General features: G+C 46.9%; 1 protein-coding gene across 1 annotated transcript in view; it reads left to right on the top strand.

Annotated features, from left to right (window-relative positions):
* Window positions 1–25,718, top strand: part of LOC147883279 (Rhodanese/Cell cycle control phosphatase superfamily protein) — a 59,324-nt gene that overhangs the window by 23,329 nt on the left and 10,277 nt on the right. Inside the window, exon 6 of the mRNA XM_087399727.1 lies at window positions 642–745. Within this exon, the coding sequence (XP_087255853.1) occupies window positions 642–745 (104 nt within the window). The remainder of the gene's footprint in view (window positions 1–641; window positions 746–25,718) is intronic.

The following is a 25,718-nucleotide window of genomic DNA, read 5'->3' on the forward strand; positions in this document are numbered from 1 at the left end:
TGGGATGGGTGCCACTTAACTGGTTTGTCTCATGTGCCCTTGCCATGTGTCACACATGCATGCATTCACCATGTCATTCACTCTAGGGCAGCCAATCAGATGCAGATATTGCATCTATGGCATGTGTTTGATGCATTTTGATTGGGCACACATTGTGTCAGTGTGCCACATAGGATGGGGCTGGCTTCTATGAGACGATACTAGGAAGCTTCTTTGTCACCCCTCCTCACCTCCTTAGCTAGGGTTTGCCAAGTATGATGTTCATTGTGTGTTTGCAGTTTATTACTGCATTTCTGTGTGCACACTCTCTATCTCCGAGAGAGCTTGCAGTCATTGGTTTGCATTTCCAGATTGCTGTAATTCATTTGTGTGTGCATCGTTGTGATTCTGCTTGTTTTTGGGAGGGCATCACAGTCTAGTGAGCGTCCCCTGTTTTCTTTCAAATTCTACTCATAGATGGTCTTGGTTGTGAGATTTTAGCTGAAAAACTTCAAACTTTGACTATAAACACAGCATGCATTTAAAGCCTGTGATAAAAGGAATTGCTGTTTGTCAGTGCATGACGGTCGTATTTCTTAATTAATTGAATAGGTTTATCATGTATTCAGAGGTTTTGATTGACACTTTTATGATGTATTCAGAGCAATGATAATGATCCTTTGGCAAATGTGGATAAGGAGCACACAGATGTCTTAATGTACTGCACTGGTGGCATTCGTTGTGATGTGTATTCTGCCATGTTGAGGTATGGGTTGTGGTTGTCAAAGAGTGCTTTATCAAATTTCTTTGGTTCTATGATTATTGGCTCTTGAATGGTGACCCTACGGCATCATGAAATCATAAGAACTCAAAGGAAGTTGTAAGCCATGCCCCAGCAGGGTAGAAGGCAAAAGTGATGTAGTCTTGAATATTGGGATCACTAGACCAGCATGCTTTATTGTGTAAAAGACTCTTATGCAACTCTATTACTCAACTGCATCACATCTTTTCTTGTGCATAGCATATGAAATGTATGGGCATGTATGATCTAGTATAGAAGGCTAACCACAAGCTGCCTTTACAAGGTTGCATTTACTGAGTTCACTAGGACATCCTATGGATGTATAAGTGTGAGCTTAGGCTCATTTGGGACATTCTTGGGAGTGCACAAACCAGCTAGGATGGAGCCCAACTAGGCCTATGTCTCCCTAAAGACATCTTTGCGCGGAAGGGGTTATGTGGTATGGGATGGGTAGTCTTGCATGGGATTAGTGTGGTCCGGGTGTTGTGTGCGGAAAGCAATGGAATGCAAGATGAAATGTAAGGAAGTGATGGGATTAGTGTGGTCCGGGTGTCGTGTGCGGGAAGCCATGGAATGCAAGATGGAATGTAAGGTAGCAAACAACAAGCTGAAGGAACTGAGTGTACTTGCAACTGGATAATGAAGAAAGTACAAGAGTGGCTAGTATATGGCCCAAAGTCAACTAAGTGAACATGTATCCTAGAACTAAATGTCCTAACTTAGACTGCAAGGCCATACCAAGGCTAAGTGCTAACAAACCCCCTCCATGGTATGGCTGAGTATCTTGGATACATTTTAGGTATACTTGGAAACTATGTCGTGGTTGCACATGTTTAACCAAGATGGATATAGCAACTTGTGATAGTACAGGAAGACCATCACGACGTAATAAATAGTACCAAGTATAAGGCATGCCGAAAAGGCTAAAACTTGGGTCTGGTACAACCTTTGTGAAGAGATCTGCTAAGTTATCCTCCGTGGGAACGTAGGACAATTGTATACCTCTAGTTGAGAGTTGCTCTCGAAGATAATGATGGTGTGACTCAATGTGCTTCGTACGTGCATGAAACATGGGATTATGTGCAACAGCCAAAGCACTTTGGCTGTCACTATAGATGACAGAAATGTTCTAGCTGACATGAAGATCTGAAAATAACTTGTGAGCAAAACACACTCTTTTGTAGCTATGAAGAAAGAAAGAAAGAAAGTTTATTAAAGTCTTTGGAAGACCGATGGGTCTGTGAGACTACTGTGAAACCCTGGTACAATCAAGCTGTGAGGGTGGAGCTACTAAACGAGCATCCACACCAATGCATAATGTAAAAATAATGCAGAATGATAGTCCTAAGTACTAAGGACAACATAGTCATGTCGGTGATTGAACTACAAATCAGTCACATCATCATCATCATCGTCCTCATCAGGACATCAGAGGTGAATGAGGTACTGGAGGCAGGAAATTGGCGATAGAGTGTTGTCGGCCACTCGAGGGTGCAGTCCTGTGACATCTCTGTGTGTGTAATCTGTGGGTCTATCCTCTGTCTGAGTTGTTGAGTCATTGGCTCTGAGTCCCGATCATGTCGAGGTCTCGTCTCGGGGGGGTCCAGGAGATCTGGCTGAAAGAACTCCGTGATAGAGCTCTGGGAGGGGTCTACCAAGGAAGAAGTCTGCTCTTGTCTCCGTGATCGAAGTATCCTCTTGCGGTGCCTAACTACCTCATGAATGAAGTCTGCCAAGCATCTCTGATCTGGTTAGGAGAGGAATCGGGACAGGGCCCCATAACTATCTCTAAAGAGACAGTAGAAAGTTGAAACGCCCGCGGATCTCATAATAGATGGGACACCTGAAGATGAAGTGCTTCTCTGTCTCAACCTCCTGCATATCGCATAATGTGCATAAGCGCCTCTCCCTAGGTAGACGCTCTGCCTTGCTGCTCTCTATATGAAGTCTATGTGAAGAGACCCGGAACTGCCCAATAGAGATCCTCTATGAGTGGGGTAAGTGGATCTATGTGTACCCTGGTGGATCAATGAAACCCTCATTTGTGATATGTAAGCAGTGATCTCTGTAGAAGCTAAGCTTCACTGGGAGTTCGCTTCGTGCCAACCAGGTCCGGAATGTGTGTAGCTGTAAGAGATCCTCATGGATCACCTGGTTGACATCGTGTGACATGAGGGGGGAGAAAGGAGCATCCAAACTGTACTGGAAGGGAGGGAGTCTGTCCATGTGGAGTCCCAACCCCTCAAACCATCTCTCTGTGCGTGCATACTTGCATCTCTGGTTACCTCTTGCTGAGAGTGTCATAGAGGAAGACAATGCCAACCATGGCATTCTCCTGCTTCCGGAAGGGTAATCCCCATACTCTCTGACTCGGTATAGATATGTGATAACCTGAAATGCAGCATCTAGCTGTAGTGGAGATGACCCAAACTCAGCCTGTATGATCTGGTGGGGAACTGATGGCTTACTGCAAATCATCCGTGATAGCATGAGCACCTGTAGTCGCTCCACCCGTGCCCACTCTGTATCGGATAGATCTGGCTCCCAATAAGGGCTGCCATACATGCTCGTTGGGCGGACCAAGGAGTCGAACAACATCCCCTTGGTCCGTGGATCCTAAAAGTGTGAGTGGAAGCACTGCCTCTCTAATTTGGCCAATGATGCGTATCTCTGCCTAAGCGTGCTTGCATCGCGGGTCTCATAGTGAAGATGGGCCTGGAGAAGACAACCCCTAGATATGTATATGATGAAACTATCTCAACAGGTGACCCATCAAACGTGAACTGCTCCTGGCACATAACGGCTCGAGATTTATTGAAGATCATAACCTTGGTTTTACCCAGGTTGACCTTCAAATCATGGGAGTCAGAAAAATACTGGAGTGCGTTAAGGTGTCTCTGAAGTCCCTCTGCAGAGGAAGACAAAAGAGCCACATCGTCTGCATAAAGCAATATCCGGATGAACGTGCCAGCGAGAGAGCACCCCCCCCCCGTGCCTGCATCACTGTCTCAAGCTCATCTATGTAAAGGGCAAATAGAGTGGCTGATAAAGGACACCCCTGTTTGACCCCAATAGTGCTCATGATCTCATCTGTTCACCCAGACTCTGCCCGCAACTCTCTTGTAAAGTGCCATGACCGCCCAAACGATCTCCTGGTCATACCCCAAATCCTATAGGCGATGTATGAGACGGGCTCTTGGGATTGTGTCAAATGCCTTGCGGAAATCCACAAAGCAACAATAGACCCTCTGTTTCGGTGCCCTCGCCTCCTTGATGACACACCTAAGCGTGAGAATATGATCCATAGTGCCATGATCACGTCGGAGACCAGCCTGTCTTGCTACTCTAAGTCCTCGACACTCCGCAAATCGGTTGACCTCGGAATCAAGCACGGATTCATAGATCTTTGGACATCACATGTCCAATCATAATGGTCTTGTAATTCTCCGGGTTCATGGGATCCCCTGCCTTGTGGATGGGTGAAATAATGTGAATAGTCCAGTTGCGTGGAAACCCTAAATATAGCTTCATTAACAAGCTTCGCTAGGATCGGGGCCAGGATGTTAATCCCATATGCAATGAACTCAGTGCATAGCCCCTCATGATCCTTCACTTGGCCATTATGAAGTTTCATTACGGCATCCCTCACCCCCCCCACAGTGAAGAGGGTGTAGGAAGTGGGGCGTGGCATATGTGAGAGGTCAGGGGCTGGCTGGTTTTGGATGTCATATAATGTGCGTGCATAATTGTACCAGGCGTGAGTGTGGGTAAGTAATGAGGGGGACTGTCCATTTAGGAATCTCCTTTAGAGGTCCTTAGAGTTGTTACTGAACAGAATGTTCAATAGTTCCTCCTCTTTCCGACAAATAAAATCTAGTTTCTTTCTTCGTACCAGTCTATGATACTTGCATAGCGTCTCTGGTTCGCTTAGAAGGCTGTTTTTGGCTTTGAATCTAAGCTGACGGTGTAAAGCCTTACACTCTTTATCGTACCAATTATTACAGGGTACGGTCCCAGGAAGTGATGGGCGAGTGGTGTGAGGGAAAGATGGAGGGCAGCCTTGTGTAGTGAGCGGGTGATCAAGGCAGCTCGGTCCTCTAATAGGGGTATGAAGTCAATGTAAGCAAGGAGTATATATAGATGGTTAGAGTAGGCAGGTGAGTGGTCACGGTGGAAGCGTATATCATGGTATGAGGAGTAAGAACTCAGTGGGGTGGAAGGTGCTGTGCAACGGTGGGGAGTGGAGACGCTAAAGAAAAGGTAAGTGTGATTAGTCCCTGGAGGGAGAGGGGCTACAGTGAAATTGGTGATGCGTGAAGTGAAGGCAGGGGATCCCATGATGTAATCAACAACTCTAGAGCCCCCTCCATGTGGGAAGCATGTGAAACCACCCGAGGTGTTTGCTAGTGCCTTGCCTGTTGCTGGGGCCTGGCCGACGGACAGCGCTGAGCCTCCCTATGCTCCTGTCTCTGGTGAGGGGCCCTGCCTACCAAACAGTCCCGTGCCAGGTGACCCATCTATCTGCTCCGAAGACACTGCCCGGGCAAGCCAGAGATCTCCACACGTTGTCTGAACTCGCCTCCATCTAAGGTCTCCAGGAGGATCTCCTCTGGGAGGGACTCTGGATGCTCTGATAACCCGGAGGCGGGGGACCTCGTTGTCTGCCACTACTGAAGCCGCTGTCTGTGGCGGAGATGCTAGAACTGTGCCAAAACAATTTCCTATGGAAGGAAGAATAGATTTGTACTCCTTCAGAAGCCCCGGGAAGCGGAGTGTCATTGGGAATTGTGGCACGTGATGAGTCGAGTCCATGTCCTCGACTGTGAAGCCATGGTACCGAGGAAGGACGTGGACGACATGAGGGCCTAGTAGGATAGGGCTCTGCTCGACAAGGGAGGCCGTGGTGTCGGCTGACTGTGTACCCACCCTGAGATCTTCAGAGTGGCTGAAGCTACTCGCATGTTGCTCTCTATCTGCTGCCTTGGAAATGCATCATTCAAGGTCATTGGTTCCGTTGGCGTAAGAGGCAACTGAGCCTTCTGAGCTGCTTTGGTGGAGATGATGTCCTCGCAACTGCCTGAATCTGCCAAGATAAGGACCTTTTGACCACGGACCTGTCCAGAAAATTGAAACATATTGGGAAACTGATGAGGCTCCCCCTTCTGCTGAGCTTCAAGCTCTTGTATGACTACTAAGGTTGTCCTTATAGTCTGCTGTTCATCAAGCTCCTCAATGACTAATGAGGTTTTGAAGCTGTTGCTGAACCACTTGATGCGGCTTCTGGTGTTAGAAGCTTCTGGTAATGCGGATCCTCTTCCTTAATATGGCCGGGCACATGACAATTTGGAAGAATTGGTTCTCTTTCACATAAAAGTGCTCGGGTTGCTTTATCCAAGTACCTGCCATCCAGCTCTTCTTCTGCTGCCCATTTCCACCATCACTTGGTGTGGAATCCTAGGACTTCTTACTATTGACCTGCTCGGATCCTTGACCCTTGTGCATGAGCTCAAAATTCTGAGCAAGCTCATATGCACACTCATAATCACGTGGCTGAAACCTCTGACACACCACTAGATGTCTGTATGCAGCCCATGGATAAATTTTCTCAGCTTCTGACTGTCCTCCAAAAACACCTGCATGAATTTATTGGCATAATGTTTCATTGTCTCGGTGTCTCCCTGGCGTAGCTCACAGAATGTAAGAATTGTGATTGAAGCTCTTTCACAAATTCCGTCCAGCTATAGAAAGGTGTCTCCTCATCTGCATCATAGCGGTCCTTCTGCCACTTGAGCCACCAGGTTTGTGAGGTGTATGGATGCTAGGATGCAGTACTCATTGTCCTTTTTAGGCATTACTGAAAAATAATTTTCAAATTGATTAAGGCACGAAGTCAACACGAAGGGTTCTTGCTTACCATCATATTGTGTGAAGTCGAGCTTCCGCGAGAAGGAGGGCTTGGCTGGAGGTGGAAGTCTGTCCATTTCTTCCCATGCTAGTTGGAGTAGAGAAATGAAAAGCTACCGGTCCCGTTCTTCCTTCTCTTCTCGAGCAGCTTGTGAGGTGTATGGATGCTAGGATGCAGTACTCGTTGTCCTTTTTAGGCATTACTGAAAAATAATTTTCAAATTGATTGGCACGAAGTCAACACGAAGGGTGTTCTTGCTTACCATCATATTGTGTGAAGTCGAGCTTCCCTGGGAAGGAGGGCTTGGTTGGAGGTGGAAGTCTCTCCATTTCTTTCCGGCTGGTTGGAGTAGAGAAATGAGAAGCTATTGGTCCCGTTCTTCCTTCTCTTCTCGAGCGGTACGTTCTTGGAGTTCCTTGGCCTCGTGAGCCTCGTGGTCCCGGAGTTCCTTGGCTTTCTGAGCCTCTCGATTGTGTTCGTCTTTTGCTTCCCGAGCTGCCGTTTTCGGCTTCTTGAGCTTCTGGATCACGTTCTCCTTTTGCTTCTCAAGCCTCCCGATCGCATTCTTCTTTTGCTTCCCGTACCTCCCGATTGCATTCTTCTTTTGCCTTCTGAGCTAGCCTTTCACGCTCCCCAGCGACCTGCTCATGATCTTCCCGAATCTTCTGAAGCTGGGTCATGCGAGTGAAGAGAGCCTTGGACTATTGTTGCTGCATTTGCATCATAGCCTGCAACATGGCTGTCATGGCAGACATGGAAATGTCTGAAGGATTCTGTGGTGGTGGGGGTGGTGGAGGCACGGAACCGTCCCCCCTGGTGTTGGACTGTTCACTGGTGCTCATGTGTCCTTACCTGATCTTGTCTGGACCATAAATGGCGGGGCTGTCCCTGACTGTCCTGAACCGCTTGATCCATGGAAAAAAAATTTCCTCTCTTTATTGCATGCAGCAAGGTGTAAAGACCTACGGCTGAAGACAGGAGCCGGCCCGATGCGTGATGGAGTAAGGGAGGGAGCGGCTTATGGAGTATGGTACTACCACTAGTCTGGGGTAGCGACAAAATACAAAATATATAGTCTGGGGTAGGAACAAAATACAAAATATAAAAATAGATACCCCTCTGTCTCAGGATAGAATTTGAAGCTCTGATACCAATGTAGCGGGAGATAGACTATCCTCACTCTCTCTCCTGCCCAATACTAACTGCAATTGCAAGATGATGCACTCAATACACAAAGTGATGTTGTGGATGTGAGTGAGAGAATCAGAGGGAGAGAAATGTAGTGGACCTCCGGAGAGGAATATATAATTGGAATGTATGAATGCCCAAAGGGCTGAATACAACTGTATGGAGGGGCTGAAACCCTCAATTGCAAACTGGAGGAAACTAGACTACCAAGAGGAGGCGAATCCTCACTAGATCCTTGTAGAGGCTGAGGCGTCCTGTTGGTCTGCTGCAGGGAAGCCTGTCTACTGCTGCACGGAAGGCTTGGAAGGCCTGAGGTGGGGATGAGAAATGATGGCCAAGGGGGCTGCTTTAATAGGCCCCCCTTGGGCCTCAAACTGACCGACCAGGCATATTTTTGCCCATCAACCAGACTGCTCTTGTTCACTGACCTGTTGCTGCTGACGTGGCAGTCAACCTGCTGACGTCATCTGCTGACGTGGCACTTTGCTGACGTGGTGTCTTCTACTGTACGGTTTGCTTATCTGGCTGCTGCTTGTGTGGCAGCCGGCTGACGTGGTTGCCTGCGTGGCAGTCCACGTCGCAATCCAACATGCCACGGGCTGAGGATGCCCGTGACAATTACGTAAGTAAATAAGGCAGCCCACAGCTTGCTAGTAAAGAGTGGCATCAAATGGAGCACTCCCATCCTCGGAGGAGAAACGGAAGCCTAGTTGAGTAGAAATCCTTAAATTGGAAGTGCTGCAAGAAATGTTCTCCTCTAAAGAGGAAGATCTAGTATGCCTACAAAAAATCCACTGCTCAGAGGAGAGAAACAAAAGATCAGAGGAGAGGAACAAAAGCTCAGATTCACTGATCTGATCAGTAGTGCTTTGATAGCAGGCTCTGCTCCATTTGTTGATAGGAAAGGTTTCTTGCATCCCTCATCTTGAGACCAGGATTTCTTCTTGTCAGAGTAGAAAAAACAACAAAATCCGCTGCTGTTGACCTGGTAACAGAGGAACAGGGTGACTCTTTAAACTGTGGGTTCTTCTTTAACTGGGAACAGAGATGGTAGCTGGTCAACGCTGGAGTTGGTACACCTCCTTGCATCCCTGATGTGGTCTTCAAGTTCTGCCTGCAGTTGTGAAACCTGATCATCATAGTTATGGAACTCTTGGTCCAACAAGAATTTGGCCTGGACCACAGCAAGTAGTGTTCAGTTAGTAGGAAAATATCTTTCATACCAATTAAAAAAGATCTGGTCAGCATGCTTGACCTCTTCATTGAATTGATAGGCATTTCTGGAAATCCAAATAAACCATAATGTTTACCCATGTGGCATAAGAAATTTTGAGTGCATCTCCCAATAGAATAGACCTCCAGTTGATTGGCTCCCCTATCCTTCACTGAACAAATTTCCAGACCTTTCTTGCTCTGGGGCAAGCTATAAACAAATGGAAAATGTCCTCCTTGATACCAAAACAGTATTTGCATGATCTCCCTTACCAATCCCTGAGGCTTCTGCAATTAGTCCAGACAGCCTTGTGCAGAATTAGCCATAACAAAGTGGACATTTTCTCTAGGATTCTTCCATCCCAGATCAGTGCAAAGCCATAACAAAGTGGACATTTTCTCTAGGATTCTTCTATCCCAGATTAGTGCAAATCTGTTACCCCATTTCCTTTCAGGATCAGCACTGTTCCATCTGACATTGAGTTTGGTCACAACCTCTTCAATGCCTTCAAAAGGAGTGGGGATAGGTAAGAGGGATAATCTGCCTACCCAGCCAAACTCTCTATTGAAGTCTAGGACCCTGCCCCCTTTCCAGGTAATGTCTCCCTCCCACAACTGTATTCTGCTCATAATCCCCTTCTTTGAAAGATGCCATGCTTTCAGGAAGTATTCATCACTTAACTGCTGTTTGGTGAAGAAGACAGGCACCCAAATTGAATCTAGAGTCATGAAGCTCCCTTTTCCAGAGAGGATAATGTGACTCTTGATCTGCTCAAAGGCCCACCATAGAGTTTTCCAAAGCTAGCTCCCCTTGGTTGTGCAGGGTTCTGGGTTGCCTATGGCTGAGAGAAGAGGGAAGTCCTTCCATCTAGGGACCCTATAAGGTCTGACATACTTGAAATGTCTGAGAAGGAGGTTAGCCGAGTCACTTTCAAGAGAAGTGATGGCTTTTATTATTCATGTGGCTGCTAATTTGTAGGCTGCCAATTGTATATTAATAACTCCCAACCCTCCTTCCTTTCTGGGCCTGGTACAGAAAGCCCATTTGACCTTGGCTATTCTTCTTCTTGTGTCACACCCCCCCCACACGAAGGATCTGCAGATTCTTATAAACTTTTCTAAACTTTGTTCACTTGGGACTTCATTGTACAAATCATATGATTATAATATAATCAAATATTTCTTTGCCCAAAAAAAAAAAGAAGTGCTACAAGATCTGTCCAATATATTTGGATTGACCCATCATTATGCCCCCTTCAACATTAGCAAACTGGATGCCTAAACAGTAGTGTAACTTGCCCATATCTGACATTGCAAATGATTTCTACAAATCTGCTTTGAAATCTGCAATTTTTGGTTTATTGGGCCTGGTGATAAGCATGACATCCACACAGAGAATTAAAATAAGAGATTCTGATTTACTCTTGAAGACATAAAGAGTGGCCTCTGGAAAGCCAAGCATACCATGCCCGCGGTGCTTGCTTCAAATCATAGAGGGCCTTTTTCAGCTGGCCTACTTGATTTTCAGAACCTTACAACCTCAAATCTTGAAGGTTGGGTGACCTAGACCTCTTCTAGTACAATCTCTTTGAAGGAAAGCGGTCTTAATGTCCAGCTGGTGTACTTTCCAATGCCCGTGGGATGCGAGAGTAATGACGCACCGAATGGTCGTACTGTGCGAAGTGGGGGAAGTGAATGTATCCTCAAAGTTAATGCCATGTTGTTGGGCCTAGCCTTTTGCAACAAGGTAGGCTTTGTAACTGTCAACAATAAAATTAGCATTGTGTTTCAATTGGTACACCCACTTAGTGCCTATGGCATGCTTGTTGGCAAGCAAGTCACACAACTCTCAAGTGCCATTAGCATCAAGTTCAATTCTCATGCCCTGCATCCATTCGGTGCTTGCATGCATCTCGGTGACATAGAGGTTCCTCATTACAAGCAGTGGCAATCAACGCAACATCAAGCGAATTGCCATGCATCTAACTTTGTGCACCTTTGGTGTGGGTAGCCAAGGGCAGCAACTTGCTTGCTGTCTCGTAAAGTATCCAAGAGGGAACCTTGAGACTCTTTTTTGCTGTCTAATGACAGCCCTTTTGAAATCCTCCCTCGTAAAAGACAGCAAAGATACTCTCATTTGCTGAAATTGGAGGATGTGAACACACGTTACAACCGAAGTGGACTCGGAGTAGACAGCAAGGCAAAGGTAGGACCCGCCTCAACTTCTTCAGCCTCTATCTCCACCTCAACCTCAACTCCCGCTACAGTGTCAGTTTTGTTTTCAGCTCCAGCCTCAGCTCCCTCTATCTCTATCTCTACTTTGACTTCAGCCCTCGCTTCAGGCTCAGCTCTAGTTCCAGTCTCAGCTCCCTCTACATCTACGATCAGTGACGTACTCATGTCCATCGTGCTGGTTGTTGTTCCCTCCCCCTCCTCTCCTATTACAGCTCTCGCACAGCTTATGACGTGTCATACACTGTTCCGCATTATGCTTCACTCTCCCCTCTCCTTCTCAGTCAGCCCACGCTCCCACACCCCGTTGGGACTGCCTCATCCATTCCACAGTCATCTCCGTTCCTCACTTAGTCACCATCCAGTTTCCGGACTCAGTCCCACACTTTCATGCCACAGTCACCATAGTTTCAGCATGGACACGAGTGGGCTGATACACTAGAGGCCCGTGAGACCTTGCTCATGGAGATACATAGTTTTCGTGAGCGTGAGATGGAGCTGACTCGCTTTGCATGGGAGTAGGTCTGCTTCAACCAGGAGCAGAGCCGCATCATATAGGAGCAAGCTAGGGCCATTCGGGAGCAGGCGGGTCTTATTCAGGGACCCAGATAGGATATCATGTAGGTGCGAGAGGAGGTCACAGTCACACACATTGTCCCAGGGAGTACCCGAGTGGTCGAGGCACAGATTGCGAGCATGCAATCTGCTATTGAGGAGACTTCTAGATGGGTTGACGTGGCCAAACGGGAACCCGCAAGGGTAACCATTTCGGCTACCCTCATGGAGCAGCAGCAGAGAGCCAGTAAGGCTCTCAACATCAGAGTACGCAGGATCCCACGCACTGAGGCTACACCGATGGTAGATGTGATTGCGTTCGTGGCTGCTACCCTGGGTGTGGATGAGCACAGGATAGAGAGGGCATGACAGGTGGGGAGAGATCCCAACCAAGAGCAACCCCTGATCATACAGTTCCATGACACTCAGGCACGACTTTCAGCTCTACGACGCAGGTCAGTCCTTCGAGACCAGCCAGCGATCGCTATGGATGAGGACCTCACACGTCTACAGGTTGAGGAGAGGCACTCTTTGCTGCAGCAGCGGGATCATGCTCGGAAGGAGGGGAAGTGGACAGTGGTACGAGAGGGGCGACTTCTTACAGGCCCTCATAGGGCACCTGTCCCCTCCCCTACATAGGGAAGCGGGGTCTATGAGACTTAGATATCCGAGACCCTGTCCTGCACCATTTGAAATTGTAAAGGTACCTTATGGTCAGAACTAGGGAACTTATTGGAATCCTATACAGGTCACGACATAGTCTTTTATACAGAGACACATTAGAGTCGAGAGGGCCCTCTTCCAAAAGTTAGCGGATATACATGGGAGTCTGCCTACAGAGATGAGACGAGGGGTACAGGAGGAGTTCGAGGTTCAGGTGGAGTTGCAGTCCTTTTCAGATCCACACTTCGGGGGACCATTTCAGTAGAGCAGAGAGATACACATTCCAGATTTCTTTGGATCCGGACTCGACACATGGACAGTCGGGATTTGTTTGTCGCAGTTTGCTACTTTGCCAGAGATATCCGAGGTGATGATGAGACATCCCCATTTGCTGCCCTTTATCAGTCCATCGTTGACTTTTCTAGCCGCGGAGAAGTTCTTCTAGTGGGGGACTTCAACGCGAGGGCAAGGACCCGTCAGGTACCACTTCTTGACTTCATAGATGATTCCACTCCACTGCCAGATATTGACCTTGAGGAGGCAGGTATGCTACGGGCTTAGGCTGACAGGCGAGGTCCATTCTCATCTTATGGGCAAGCCCTATTAGACCTCGGCAGGATACATGATCTCATTATCTATAATGGTCTTGACAGATGGCCCGCTTCAGGTGGTTTCACATGCTTTCCACATGGGGGGGGCTCTAGTGTTGTTGACTACATCATGGGTCCCTGTCTTTACATCTTGCATTACTGACTTTACTGTAGTATCTCTCTCCCGAGGGGCTGATCATACATACCTTTTCTTTAGCATCTCCACCTCCCTTCGCACAGCACCTTCCACCCCACTCAGTGCTTACTCCACCTACCACGATATACGCTTTGATTGGGATCACTTACCTTCTTACTCTGGCCGTCTGTACATACTCCTCGCTTATATTGACTCCATACCCCTTTTAGAGGATCGTGCTGCCCTTGTCACTCGCTCACTACACGAGGCTGCCATTCACGCTTTCTCCCACACCACCCGCCCACCACCCCCTGGAGCCGTACCCTGTAATAGTTGGTATGATGATGAGTGTAAGGCTTTACGCCGTCAACTCAGATTCGAAACCAAAAACAGTCTTCCGAGCGCACCAGATATGCTCCGTGAATACCGTAGACGGGTACGGAGGAAGAAACTAGACTTCGTTCGTCGGAACAAGGAGGAGCTACTGAACATTTTGTTCAGTAACAACTCTAAGGACTTCTGGCGGAGATTTCTAGAAGGACAGTCCCCTCCGCCACTCACTGACACTCAGATCTAGTTTGATTATGCACGCACACTTTATGACATCCCAAATCAGCCAGTCCCTAACCTCTCACACATGCCTCGTCCCACATCCTGCATCCTCTTCACTAGAGGAGGGGTAAAGGATGCCGTAATGAAACTTCATAATGGCCAAGCGAAGGATCATGAGGGGCTATGCACTGAGTTTATTGCATATGGGATGAACCTCCTAGCCCTGATCTTAGCAAAGCTTTTTAATGAAGCGGTTTATTTGGGATTTCCACACACTTGGATCATTAACACTATCTCACCCATCCACAAGGTAGGGGTCCCATGAGCCCGAAGAACTACAGGACCATTATGATTGGACATGTCATGTCCAAGATTTATGCATCAGTACTTGACTCCGAGGTTAGCAAACTTGCAGAGTGTCGAGGACTTAGAGCAGTAGGACAGGCCGGATTTCGGTGTGATCATGAAACCATGGATCACATTCTCACGCTCAGATGTATCATTGAGGAGGCGAGGTCACAGAAGCAGAGGGTTTATTGTTGCTTTGTGGATTTTCGCAAGGCATTTGACACGGTCCCGAGAGCCTGCCTCATACGGTGCCTACAGGACTTGGGTTATGACCAGGAGATCATTTGGGCTGTCATGGCACTTTACGTGAGAGTTTCTGGCAGAGTTCGGACAGGATTCGGGTGGACAGACGAGATCATGAGCACCATCGGGGTCAAACAAGGGTGTCCTTTGTCACCTACCTTGTTTGGCCTCTATATTGACGAGCTTGAGACAGTGATGCAGACACAGGGGGGTGTAGGTTGGTCTCTTGTGGGCACGTTGATCCAGATTTTGCTCTATGCTGATGACGTGGCTCTCTTGTCTTCCTCAGCAGAGGGGCTTCAGAGACACCTAGACGTACTACAGTCCTTTTGTGAGTCTCATGATTTGAAGGTCAACCTGGATAAAACCAAGGTCATGATCTTCAATACATCTCGAGCCATCATGCGTTAGGACTAGTTCACATTTGCGGGGTCATGTGTTGAGATAGTTTCATCATACACTTATCTTGGGGTTATCTTCTCTGGACCCACACATCAAGGGGATGCTTTTTGACTCCTTGGCTCGTCTAGCGGGGATGTACGGCAGCCCTTGTTGGGGGCCAGACTTGTCGGATACAAAGTGGCCCGTATGGAGCGGCTATAGGTTCTCATGTTATCACGGATGATTCGTGGTAAGTCATCCGTTCCTCACCAGATCATTCAGGCTGAGTTTGGGTCACCTCCTTTACAGCTAGATGCTGCATTTCAGGTCATCACATATCTGTACCAAGTTAGGGAATATGGGGATTATACCTCGAGGCGTAGCAGGCTACCATGGATAGCTCTATCCTCTTCTATGGCACCAGCAGGAGGAGACCAGAGGTGCCGGTATGCACGTACAGAGAGATGGTTTGAGCGATTGGGGCTCCACATGGATAGACTACATCCCTTCCAATACAGCATGGATGCTCCGTTTTCTCTCCTCTCATCACACGAGGTCAACCAGGTTATATCTGAGGATGTACTACAACTACATACATTTCGGACCTGGTTGGGACCGAGTGAACTCCCAGTGAAGCTTAGCTTCTACAGAGATCACTTCTTACATATCACAGCGGAGGGTTTCATTGACCCACCAGAATATACACAGATTCACCTACCTCACTCGCTGAGGATCTCTCTTGGGCAGTTTCGGGTCTCTTCACACAGACTTCACATCGAGAGTGGCAGAGCAGAGCGACTACCCAGGGAGAGGCGCATATGCACACTGTGTGACATGCAGGAGTTTGAGACAGAGGAGCATTTCATCTTCAGGTGTCTTGTGTACTATGAGATCCGAGGACGTTTCCACTGCCTCTGAAGGGATAGTTACAGGATTTTGGCATGTTTCCTCTCCTACTCAGACCAGCGGTGTTTGGCAGGTTTCATTCATGAGGCACTCAGACACCGTGAGAGGATACTTCGAGCATGGAGACAGGAGCCACGACCGCACCTTAGAGTGGCCGACAGCACTGTATTGCCGACTTCATGCCTCCAGCGGCCCATCCATCTTGATATCATGTTGCTGCGGATGATGATGATGATATTGATGACGATGCTGAGATTGATATATAGTTGACCATTGACATGACTATGTTGTACTTAGGACTTAGTACTGCTATTCTGCATTTTTGCACTTTGCATTGATATGGATGCTCTTTAGTAGCTCCACTACCACAACTTGTTGTATCAGGATTTTCACAGTCTTCATGGATGACTATAGCAGATATTGTTGGGTCTACTTTCTGAAAGAGAAATCTGAAGTGTTTTCGAGATTTCAAGAATTCAAAGCCATGGTAGAAAACCAGACAGGCAGAAAGATCAAGGTCATGAGATCAGATAGAGGAGGTGAATACATGTCTTCAGCATTCATGAACTTTTGTAGAAATCACGGCATTCGAAGAGAATTCACATGTGTAGATACTTCTCAGCAGAATGCAAGAGCTGAAAGGAAGAATGGGACTTTAGTAGACAGTGAGCAATGCTTAGTGAAAAGCATCTTCCGAATCAGTATTGGGCAGAAGCAATAGCTACAGCAAACTACTTGCTTAGTCAGCTTCCTACCGAACTGATACAAGGTATGACTCCTTATGAAGCATTCACTCGACACAAGCCACACATTGGGCATCTCCGCATATTTGGTTTAGGGCCCAGGACAATCGTCAGGTTGGACCCCCCCGAAGGTTTTTATTCATCAGAGAGAAATTAAGTACATGAGTTCAGCGTGGAAGCTGTTCATACATAAATCCAAACGAAAATATGAATCATTACATAAGCTCTTAGGCTCGCTTTCAAGCTACTTGTCAAATTATTTTACATTACTTTCCTAATTACATGCCACTAAGGGCAACTCTGGAGTCTTCGAAGCACTTGGTCACGCAAACCGCCTCCTAGACTCTTGTTAGGCTCCGGTAGCGCTTAGGAAAATAACTCTTCCTAGTACCTGCAACAATTAATTAAAGCGCACCACCATGGCATCCATTAATTGTTAGCGCTTTGCATGCAAATAACACACTGTGGACTAATTCTAGTCACGGTGGGCGTCCCCACTGAACACATGTGCACACATAACAAATATAAAAATATATATCTATTCTCTGGTTGACCGAAGTCAATGCTCTTGATCATAATTAAGGGGCTTCGACCAAGGGTCAAGGCACTTTAATTATAGTCAAGTCGCTGCAACCGAAGGTGGCACAACTCTCCAACGGAAGTTAGCACATCTTAGTTAACCGTAGTTAACTCTCTTGGCGCATGCCAAGTCTCGTTGATCGAAGTCAACACTCTTTGACCGTAGTCAGCTCGGTGGTTCTCTGGTTAACCGTAGTTAACCCTCTTGGTAATAAACCAAGTCTCCGCGATTGAAGTCAGGTTTACTGGACCAGAGTCAAGTATCTTTTATCGTAGTCAATTCTTTGACCAATAGAAAAAATCTTTTGACCATAATTAACCTAGATGGAAAACTCTTTAATTATGATCAAATAAATGGTCAACTGTACTTTGACTTAGGATATTTACATTGCGGTGATATCCCCTTGGCTTCTATTCAGTTGACCTCAACTGAAAAGCTTCCTTGTAAACATCCAAAAGCTGTGGATGATCGGACAACATGTCTTCATCCATCCACTTGGCATCCAATGCCGTATAATTCTTGAATTTTACAAGATACCTGTAAAACTCCTTGCCCTGAGGGCCTTTGCGTATAGTATGGTACACAATCTGTTCTGGCTGAAGGACCTCCTCTAGCTCATCCACTTCTGGTGGATCCTCTGATACTGGCTTTGTAGGCTCTAGCCCCTGGAATTTCTTTAGAAGACTCACATGGAATGCATTGTGAATCCTCCAATGCTCTGGCAATGCTAACCTGTATGCAACCTCATTTATTCTTTCTGTAACCTTGAAAGGGCCATAATATCTGGAAGATAACTTTGCATACACTTTTTGTTTGCCTTTAAACTTGCGGAGCCTAGCTTTCTTGAACTTTAAAAGTACCCAATCCCCTTCCTTGAGATCTAACTGTCTCCTATGCTTATCTGTAGCTCTTTTATGTTTCTCTTGAGACCTTTCGATTGCTGTCCGGACTTGGCTGTAAGCTGTGTGGAGGTCTCTCACAAACTGATCAGCTGCAAATATATTGTCCTTGGTCCTCAGGATAGGTGGCAGAATCACCTTTCCATAGATGACCTCAAAGGGGGCTTTCCCTGTAGAGCTGTGTATTGTATTATTGTAAGCAAACTCTAATGGTAGGTACTTTTCCCAGTCTGAACTTGGTCACCCACGTAGCATTTCAGCATATCCAATGCTGTAGAATTTGCTACTTCACTTTGACCATCTGTTTGGGGATGGAAAGAAGAAGAAAAATTCAGATTCGTCCCCATGTTATCAAATAAAGCTCTCCAGAATAGACTGGTCATTCTGGAATCTCGATCACTAACAATGGACTTAGGCATACCATGGTACTTAAAAATCTGCACCATGAAAAGCTTAGCCATATGATCTGCCTTTATGGTTTTACGAATTGGAATGAAATGAGCTTGCTTGCTGAATCTATCAATGATAGTCCAAATCCCATCATTCCTTGACTTGGATCTTGGCAAATAAAAAATAAAGTCCATTGTAATACTTTCCCACGATGCCTGAGGCACGGGAAGAGTCATAAGTAGGCCAGGTGCCTTGCGTCTATCATACTTCACTTTCTGACACGTAAGGCATTCAGTAACCTGATGTATATCTTTCTGCATCCTTGGCCAAAAGAAATACCTCTCTGGTGCTAGAGTTGTTGCTGTAATTCCTCTATGTCCAGCATAGGGAGGTGCATGGCACTAGTGGACTACCCCTCTTGCATTTGCTGGAGAATCTCGCCAAAATCTGCATCATTAGCATATTGCTCCCTCATGCCTTCCAGGTCCTGATGATAGGCAATAGTCACATTATTGACCTGGGGTCTTCGGGACAAGGCATCTGCCACTCTATTCCGAATTCCTGGGGTATGGACAATCTGGAAATGATACATTGACAACATATTTGCCCATTTCATATGCTTCTCAGAAAGTTTTGTATGAGTTAGAAAATATCTCAAACTTTGCTGATCTGTTTTAACAGTAAAATCTGCACCCAAAACATAGTGCTTCCATGTGTTCACAGCATGAACTACAGCCAACAATTCTTTTTCATAGATTCCTAGATATCTTTCAGCATCACGCAATCTTCGGCTCTCGTATGCTACTACATGTCCATTCTGATGTAATGCAGCCCCAACACACCCTCCACAGGCATCACAATCAACATCAAAAGGTTGATAAAGATCCGGGACTACAAGAATAGGCTCTGTAGTCAACTTCTCCTTGAGTGTATTGAATGCTTTCTTCTGTGATATTCCCCATGTAAAGGCTGCATTTTTCTTAGTAAGGTCATGTAATGGAGTTGCGATATCAGCAAAATGCTTGATGAATCTCCTGTAATAGGAGCAAAGTCCCAAAAAACTATGGACTTCATGCATAGTTTTCAGCTCATGCCATTCTTGGATGGCTCGGATCTTTGCAGGATCCATCTGTATCCCATTCTTGGATATTATATGCCCCAGATAATGGATCTCTTCCAAAAAGAATTCACTTTTCTTGCTATTGGCAAAAAGTTGATGATTTCGAAGTTCTTGAATTCACAACAATCCTGTGGGCTTTTCCTTAATATACAAAATCCAATACCCTTTTCTGGGAGGGATAACTTCACTCCCCTATGATGAAACTAAGGCATACCAAGTACAACATCATGATTCTTGAGAGGCGAAATGAAAAAGTCTTCCTGGTCTACATAATTTTGTACATGCAATGGAGCTTCCCAACGAAGAGAGTAAGAGGCACCGGTCCCCATGAAATATTTGATCGGCATGTAGGGCCTTGTCCAATTCTCCGGTTCTGATACCCAATCTGAGGGCTAGATCCTTGAAGATAAAATTATCCATTGCTCCTGGATCAAACAGTATTAGTGCTTGTTGGTCTCTGATCTTCACCCAAGCAAGGCATAACTCTCTTTCTTCAGAGTCATTGACTTGTCCCAATATATTGGGGACTCTTCCCGCCACTGGCCTTGGTGGATGGCATGAAAGGGCACCTATTGTCCAACATGCCAGGGTGCTGCAGTTCTAGGGCCACCTCACTAGGGTGGTGTAGGAGAGCTTGAAGGTTGGGTTTACCATGCATTTCCACACATGCATGCCCTCAGTTCAACAAATAGAACATGATATAGATGTGTTTGGTTATAAGAGCATTGATTAAGTTTATGAGATGATGGGGATATATACTTGGTGCCAACCCGACAATAGCAACCCCAACGCATGCCTTCCTCACCTAAGGTCCATTGAATGTAAAGCTTTCGTGGTTCTAGATGAGCTTACACTCGGGTGCGCGCATACACACACTCGCACGCGCTCGCACGCACACACACACACACAAAGTATGTCAAGAAATATGCATCGATGCACACACATTCGTGTATGCATGGAGAGAGCAGCAAAGAGAGAGAAAGAAAGAAAGTAAGTAAGTTTATGAAGAGTCTTTAAAAGACTGAAGGGTCTATAACTAAAAGAACTTGATACAATCAGCTGAAAGGATAAAAAGCTGCAGTGTGACATCACTCTGATGATCCTTTGGAGGCTCTTAGGTCTGGGGGAAGCCCTACGGTGTACAAGGTTCTGGTTGCATAAAACATGTGATAGGGCACTGCTGCAGTCTCCTAGCTATGGCCCTTGCGTTGGACAAGCACCATTGTCACCCCCGGTCTGGTAAAGTGTAGCAGGGAGAAGACAGACTCACTCTCTCTCCTACTAACTATTGACTGAATGTAGAGATAGAACTGATAGAAGCGGTGGGGTGAGTACAAGATCTGAGGGGGAATATAGGGGGCCTCCGAAGAGCTAAAAAACTGTATTTATGGTTGCCCAAAAGGATGAGTAAAACTGTAAATAAACGGAGAATAAATATTGTATTGAAGGAAGATCCTTCACTATGGAGAAAGCACTGTACGGAAGGACGATATCCTTCACTGTAGAAGACCGCGAACTACTGGAGAAGGGGCGGCTCTGATGCTGCGTTGCTACTGCTGTTTGGTGTTGAGCCGGGCCTGACTGAAGACAGTAGGGGATTATGTGATGGGAGATGCTTTGCTGCTGCCCTGTCCTGGCTTGATCCATTCTGAGCTGCTGTTGTTGGCTGAAGGTAGAACTGTTGCCCTAGAATGTGGATGAAGAATGACTGCCTGAGGGCTGCCTTTTATAGGCCCCCATGGCCTGGAAATGAATCGACCAGGTTAGGGACTATCCCGACCAGGCCCTTGCAATGTCCAGGCCATGGTCGGGTCTGTCTGTCTGTCAGCTGGCCCTGCCCCATGGCAACCTACCACGTGGTGGCTGTCTGGCACTGCACGTGAATGGCCATGTGGTAGTTTTTTGGCATGGCATCTATCCGTACATGCCACAGGTTGCATATGCCCATGACATCCCCTTTTGTTGATATTAGAACTAGGGTAGGTGAAAAGCCTCCGCATATGTTGAAAAGAGGTGGGGATAATCTGCATATGGCCATACAAGGCCATATGCAGAATCATACAAGGCATATGCTGAAATGCGATCTGAGTGTATGATTCTGCACATGATTGGCCTCGTATACCTTCTGAGAAGGGACTTGAACTTCTTGCCGAAGGCTGCTTCGTAGGGAGTCTTACCCACTTTGGTGGAATTGGTGTCATTCAGTATCTCTTGGAGAGAATGCTTCCATTGGGACTGTGCATCTGCAACATAATATTTCAGAACGTCGAAAGCCAAGTGCTTGTAGATCTTTGTTGGGCCATCAGACTGAGGATGGAAGCTGCTAGAAAAACTGATCTTTGTACCAAAGTGGTCGAAAAGGGATCCTAATCGTAGTTAGTGAACTAACTGTGCTTAGGGGGAAAAACCTCTAAATGAGGGAAAAGTGCCCCTAACCCACTTATTGACTTTACATTGGTCATTGCCTAGAATCTATCAATAATTCTAACACCCCCCTGCAGTGCCAATGCCATGTACAAGGAAATGATCAATCACTAAAGGGAGATAAGTTTAGGGCACTGCGAAATGCCTCAAACTTCTCACGTGGAAGTGCTTTGGTGAAGATGTCTGCAACATTGTCATGTGTTGACACATAGATCATACTGATCTCTCTTGTATGCAACTTCTCTCTGACATAGTGATAGTGAACCTCAATGTGCTTCGTGCGAGCATGAAACACAGGATTCTTTGCCACTGCTATAGCGCTCTGACTATCAGTGAGAATTGGAGGACTCTCCAATGAAAGATGAAGATCAGCAAGCAAACAACGTAGCCAAACACATTCAACTGTCGCTGTGAAAGCTGCCCTGTACTCAGCTTCACATGAGGAAGTAGCCACAGTAGATTGCTTCTTGCTCAGCCAAGAAATGCAAGCTTTGCCCAAAAAGAAACAATTACCACTTGTGGACTGCCTAGTGTCATAGTCTCCAGCCCAATCTGAATCACTGTAAGCATGCATCTGCAAGTCACCCCCCCTGGGAAACATCAAGCCATAAGACTTTGTGCCTTGCAAGTAACTGAAGATGCGTTTTACAGCTTGCCAATGTGTTGTCTTTGGGCTGTGCATATACCTGCTCACCTGAGATATTGCAAATTGAATATCGGGCCATGTATTGCACAGATATATGAGGCATCCAACGGTCTGACTGTAGAGTGTAGCATCTACAGATTCTCCTGCGTCATACATTGTAAGCCTCAGCCCTGGCTCCATGGGAGTAGCTATAGGCTTGCAATCTTTTTTTTTTTTTTCCGAAAAAACAGTGCTAATTATATTACTTCGAAAACAAGATACATGAGGTCAGCTTTGCAACTGACGGGCTGCGTTCACAAATCGGATGCAGCCCAAAAGGTAACAAAAAAGTAAAGCTCTCTCTCACGGAGGGATCAGGCGAGTGTGAATGAACAGTCAGAGAGGTGGTGAGTAGCGCCACTGAAGGCCCTGCGAAGTATGCTCGAAGAAGAGGCCCTGTGAAACCGGCCTCTAATCACTCAGAGGGCAGTGGAACTAAACCTTTAATCACTTCAGCACTTATTTACAGCTCACAAAGCATATATCACAACCATTAACCATTGCATGATCACCATTTGGCATTTACCCATTTGTTCACAAACAAAACCACTGAAAAAGGGATGGAGGCTAGAATGCCCCTGCTCAACAGACATAGACAAGTGCACCCGATTGGCCCCAAACACCGTGGCGCCCCTTTCAGTATTTCTTTATATTTCACAGTGAAATGATTACAAGTTGCATCTGGGAGACCTTCCCTGCAACTGAGCACGCAGCCCCAATTCACTAAGCCTTCGCAAGGCTTTCAAGCATATAACACCATCACATAAGTGCACTTAACCCATAGGCTCAACCCAAAGGCATTCTCTTTTCCGAGTGCAATTCCATTGGCTGTCCAGATGCAATCTTACTGCACCCCAGCTGCACTCTCTTTGAGTGGTTTCCAGATGGCATTCACAAAGCTTTTCAAAGCTCCAAAATAAAATCAGCAAAGTACCCAACCAAAGAATGACTCATGTAGCACTGCCTGGGCACCTGTGAGCCAAGAAAGAGGCGGCACACGAGGCCAACCAATAGCTTATGGCAAAAAGAAATTGCAGTAGCAAAATCACAACTCACCAAGCCCTAAAGACTCGAACCAAGTCCTCAATCGCCAAGAGGACATAGTAGCCAATGCCCAATTGCATTCTCAGCCAAGGAGGAGTGCAAAGGCATGAAGAAAGAGCATTTACAAGAGCCGACCAGCAAGAATTCCACTGAAAAATGCGAAAAGAAGCACTTCTGTCGCGAAGAAGTGGGAGTTCTTGGGCTCAAAAGAAGCGTGCTTCAGAGAGGAATGCATTGAGAAGGTTTTGGAGAAGTTTCATCGCCGGAAAGTCCTCCAAAACTGAGAAAAACCAGTCAACCAGCGCGTCGAACCACTCGAAATTCAACCGAAAGCTGTAGCTTTGCAAGAGGAGAGGCCCAGGAGGCGGTAGAAGAAAAAAGGTCCAGAAAAAGCCACTTTTGCAAATTCGACCAGGAAAAGAAGTGCTCAGCTCTGCCCGTTCTACCAAACGCACGGAGGGAAAAGCATATCACTACGAAGGGGAGGCAGAGGGGAAGCCATCGGGCCAAACGGAAGTCGAGGAATCCAAAAGGGTGAGGAGTTATGAAGAAAAACGGAATTCAGCTGAAGGAGGCTGAAAAACCAGTCCAAAATCTCAACAAAGGGAGAAGATGAGAGAGAAAACCACACATGTGAAGTTTAGAAGGCCCAGGAAGGTCCAGGAATGGCAAAGGAGCATGTAGAAGGCACTAGAGCCACCTGGAACTCTAGGGGGGGCCATTGAAGGTACATGGCCCTCTAGGGGGCCCATTAAAAATGCCACGTCATCATTTCCCAACAACCACTCTTTTAATTCCTTGGAATGCCTTTGGGCCTAGGGATTAATTACGCTTATGTGCTAGGCACCATGCCGCGTTTAATTACACATTATTAAGCCCACGCTTGGACTTTTAAAACCAAAGTTGTCACGGTCTTGTAGTACATTAAAGTACCTAGAATTTCACGCCCCCGTGACATACCCCTCTCTTGAAACAGCAAACCACAGTTTGCTGCCCCAAAACACAGGAGCGAGCATGAAATATAGCATAAAAGAGGGTGCATCGGAGGTCTGTGGGACCATAGATGTTGAGGATTCCTATTCTGGAACCCTCCAACTCCAGGCCTACCCAAAGGGCACGGCTTGGGATTAACGTGCCATGACCAAAAACTCCCTGGGCTAACTGCTCGCACACGGAAGTACAGACACCGCCACTCCTCCCCTGTGCGCCGATCGAGGGCTCCCAATAAGTGTGAGAGCGTCCAGGGAGAATCTTCCCGCAGCTACGGGAATGAGCCACAGAAAGCTTGTGCTCCCAAGCGACCAATCACTGCTGGCTAAAGTTCCTGTCTCAAAATGAGCTTCCTAGGACCACGGGTGCCAGAAGAATGAAACCCGTTCACATTCCAGGAGACACCTTTTCACATTCCAGGAGACAAGGTGTAGGCTCATGGTGAGGACTGGTAGGCTGCGAACAACTATCTGCTCGCGGCAGATGTCGATGAAGAAGCTGACATTTCGGAGTGGAGGCGCTGACGCTTATGAGAAGGTTTGGAGGGGGAGGCGGGGTCGTCCTGCCCGTTCTTCAACACCTTTAGCAAAGGCGAGAGGCCTTTGGTGCCATGAACAAATGCTTTCTCGAGCCAACTCGAGATCTCTGAAGTAGTCATCCCGTAGAAGGCTCGGAGTTTCTGAGGGGTCCAGGCTCTGACATCCTGGGGGAGGGGCCACGACAGAGGGGGCCTGAGGATCACAATCAATCTGAAGCGTTTGGCGGCGCAACGCCACCGCAGGCGTGCGTCACCCTCGGACCACTGAGTCTCGAGAAGCTGTCCACCGGACGGGCCTATCCAGGAGCAAACCTGAGCGTGCGTCTGCTCTCTGAGAGCCTCCCAGACTGAGTCGTCTGTCCAAGTCTCGGTGTCGTCGTTGAGGAATGTGAAAGCAAAGCTAGGGCCATCCCTCGGGGCCAAGGCTGCGATCTTCCCATCCGCCCCTTTGCGGAGCAGGAAGATACTGATGTCGAGACAAGCAGGGAAGGTCCCAAGGTCGGCCACATCCAAGTAGTCCCAGGGGCCAGATCTGTAAAAGTCGCGAGGAAGCTCTCTCTCCTGAAGCTGAGGCCCACCAGAGTCTGCAACTGAGGGGCTAGCGGATAGGGAA

The sequence above is a fragment of the Dipteris shenzhenensis genome, chromosome 28, assembly GCF_047967505.1.
Source record: "Dipteris shenzhenensis isolate YYH24624 ecotype China chromosome 28, Dip_SZ_1.0, whole genome shotgun sequence".
In the NCBI taxonomy this organism is placed as follows: domain Eukaryota; kingdom Viridiplantae; phylum Streptophyta; class Polypodiopsida; order Gleicheniales; family Dipteridaceae; genus Dipteris; species Dipteris shenzhenensis.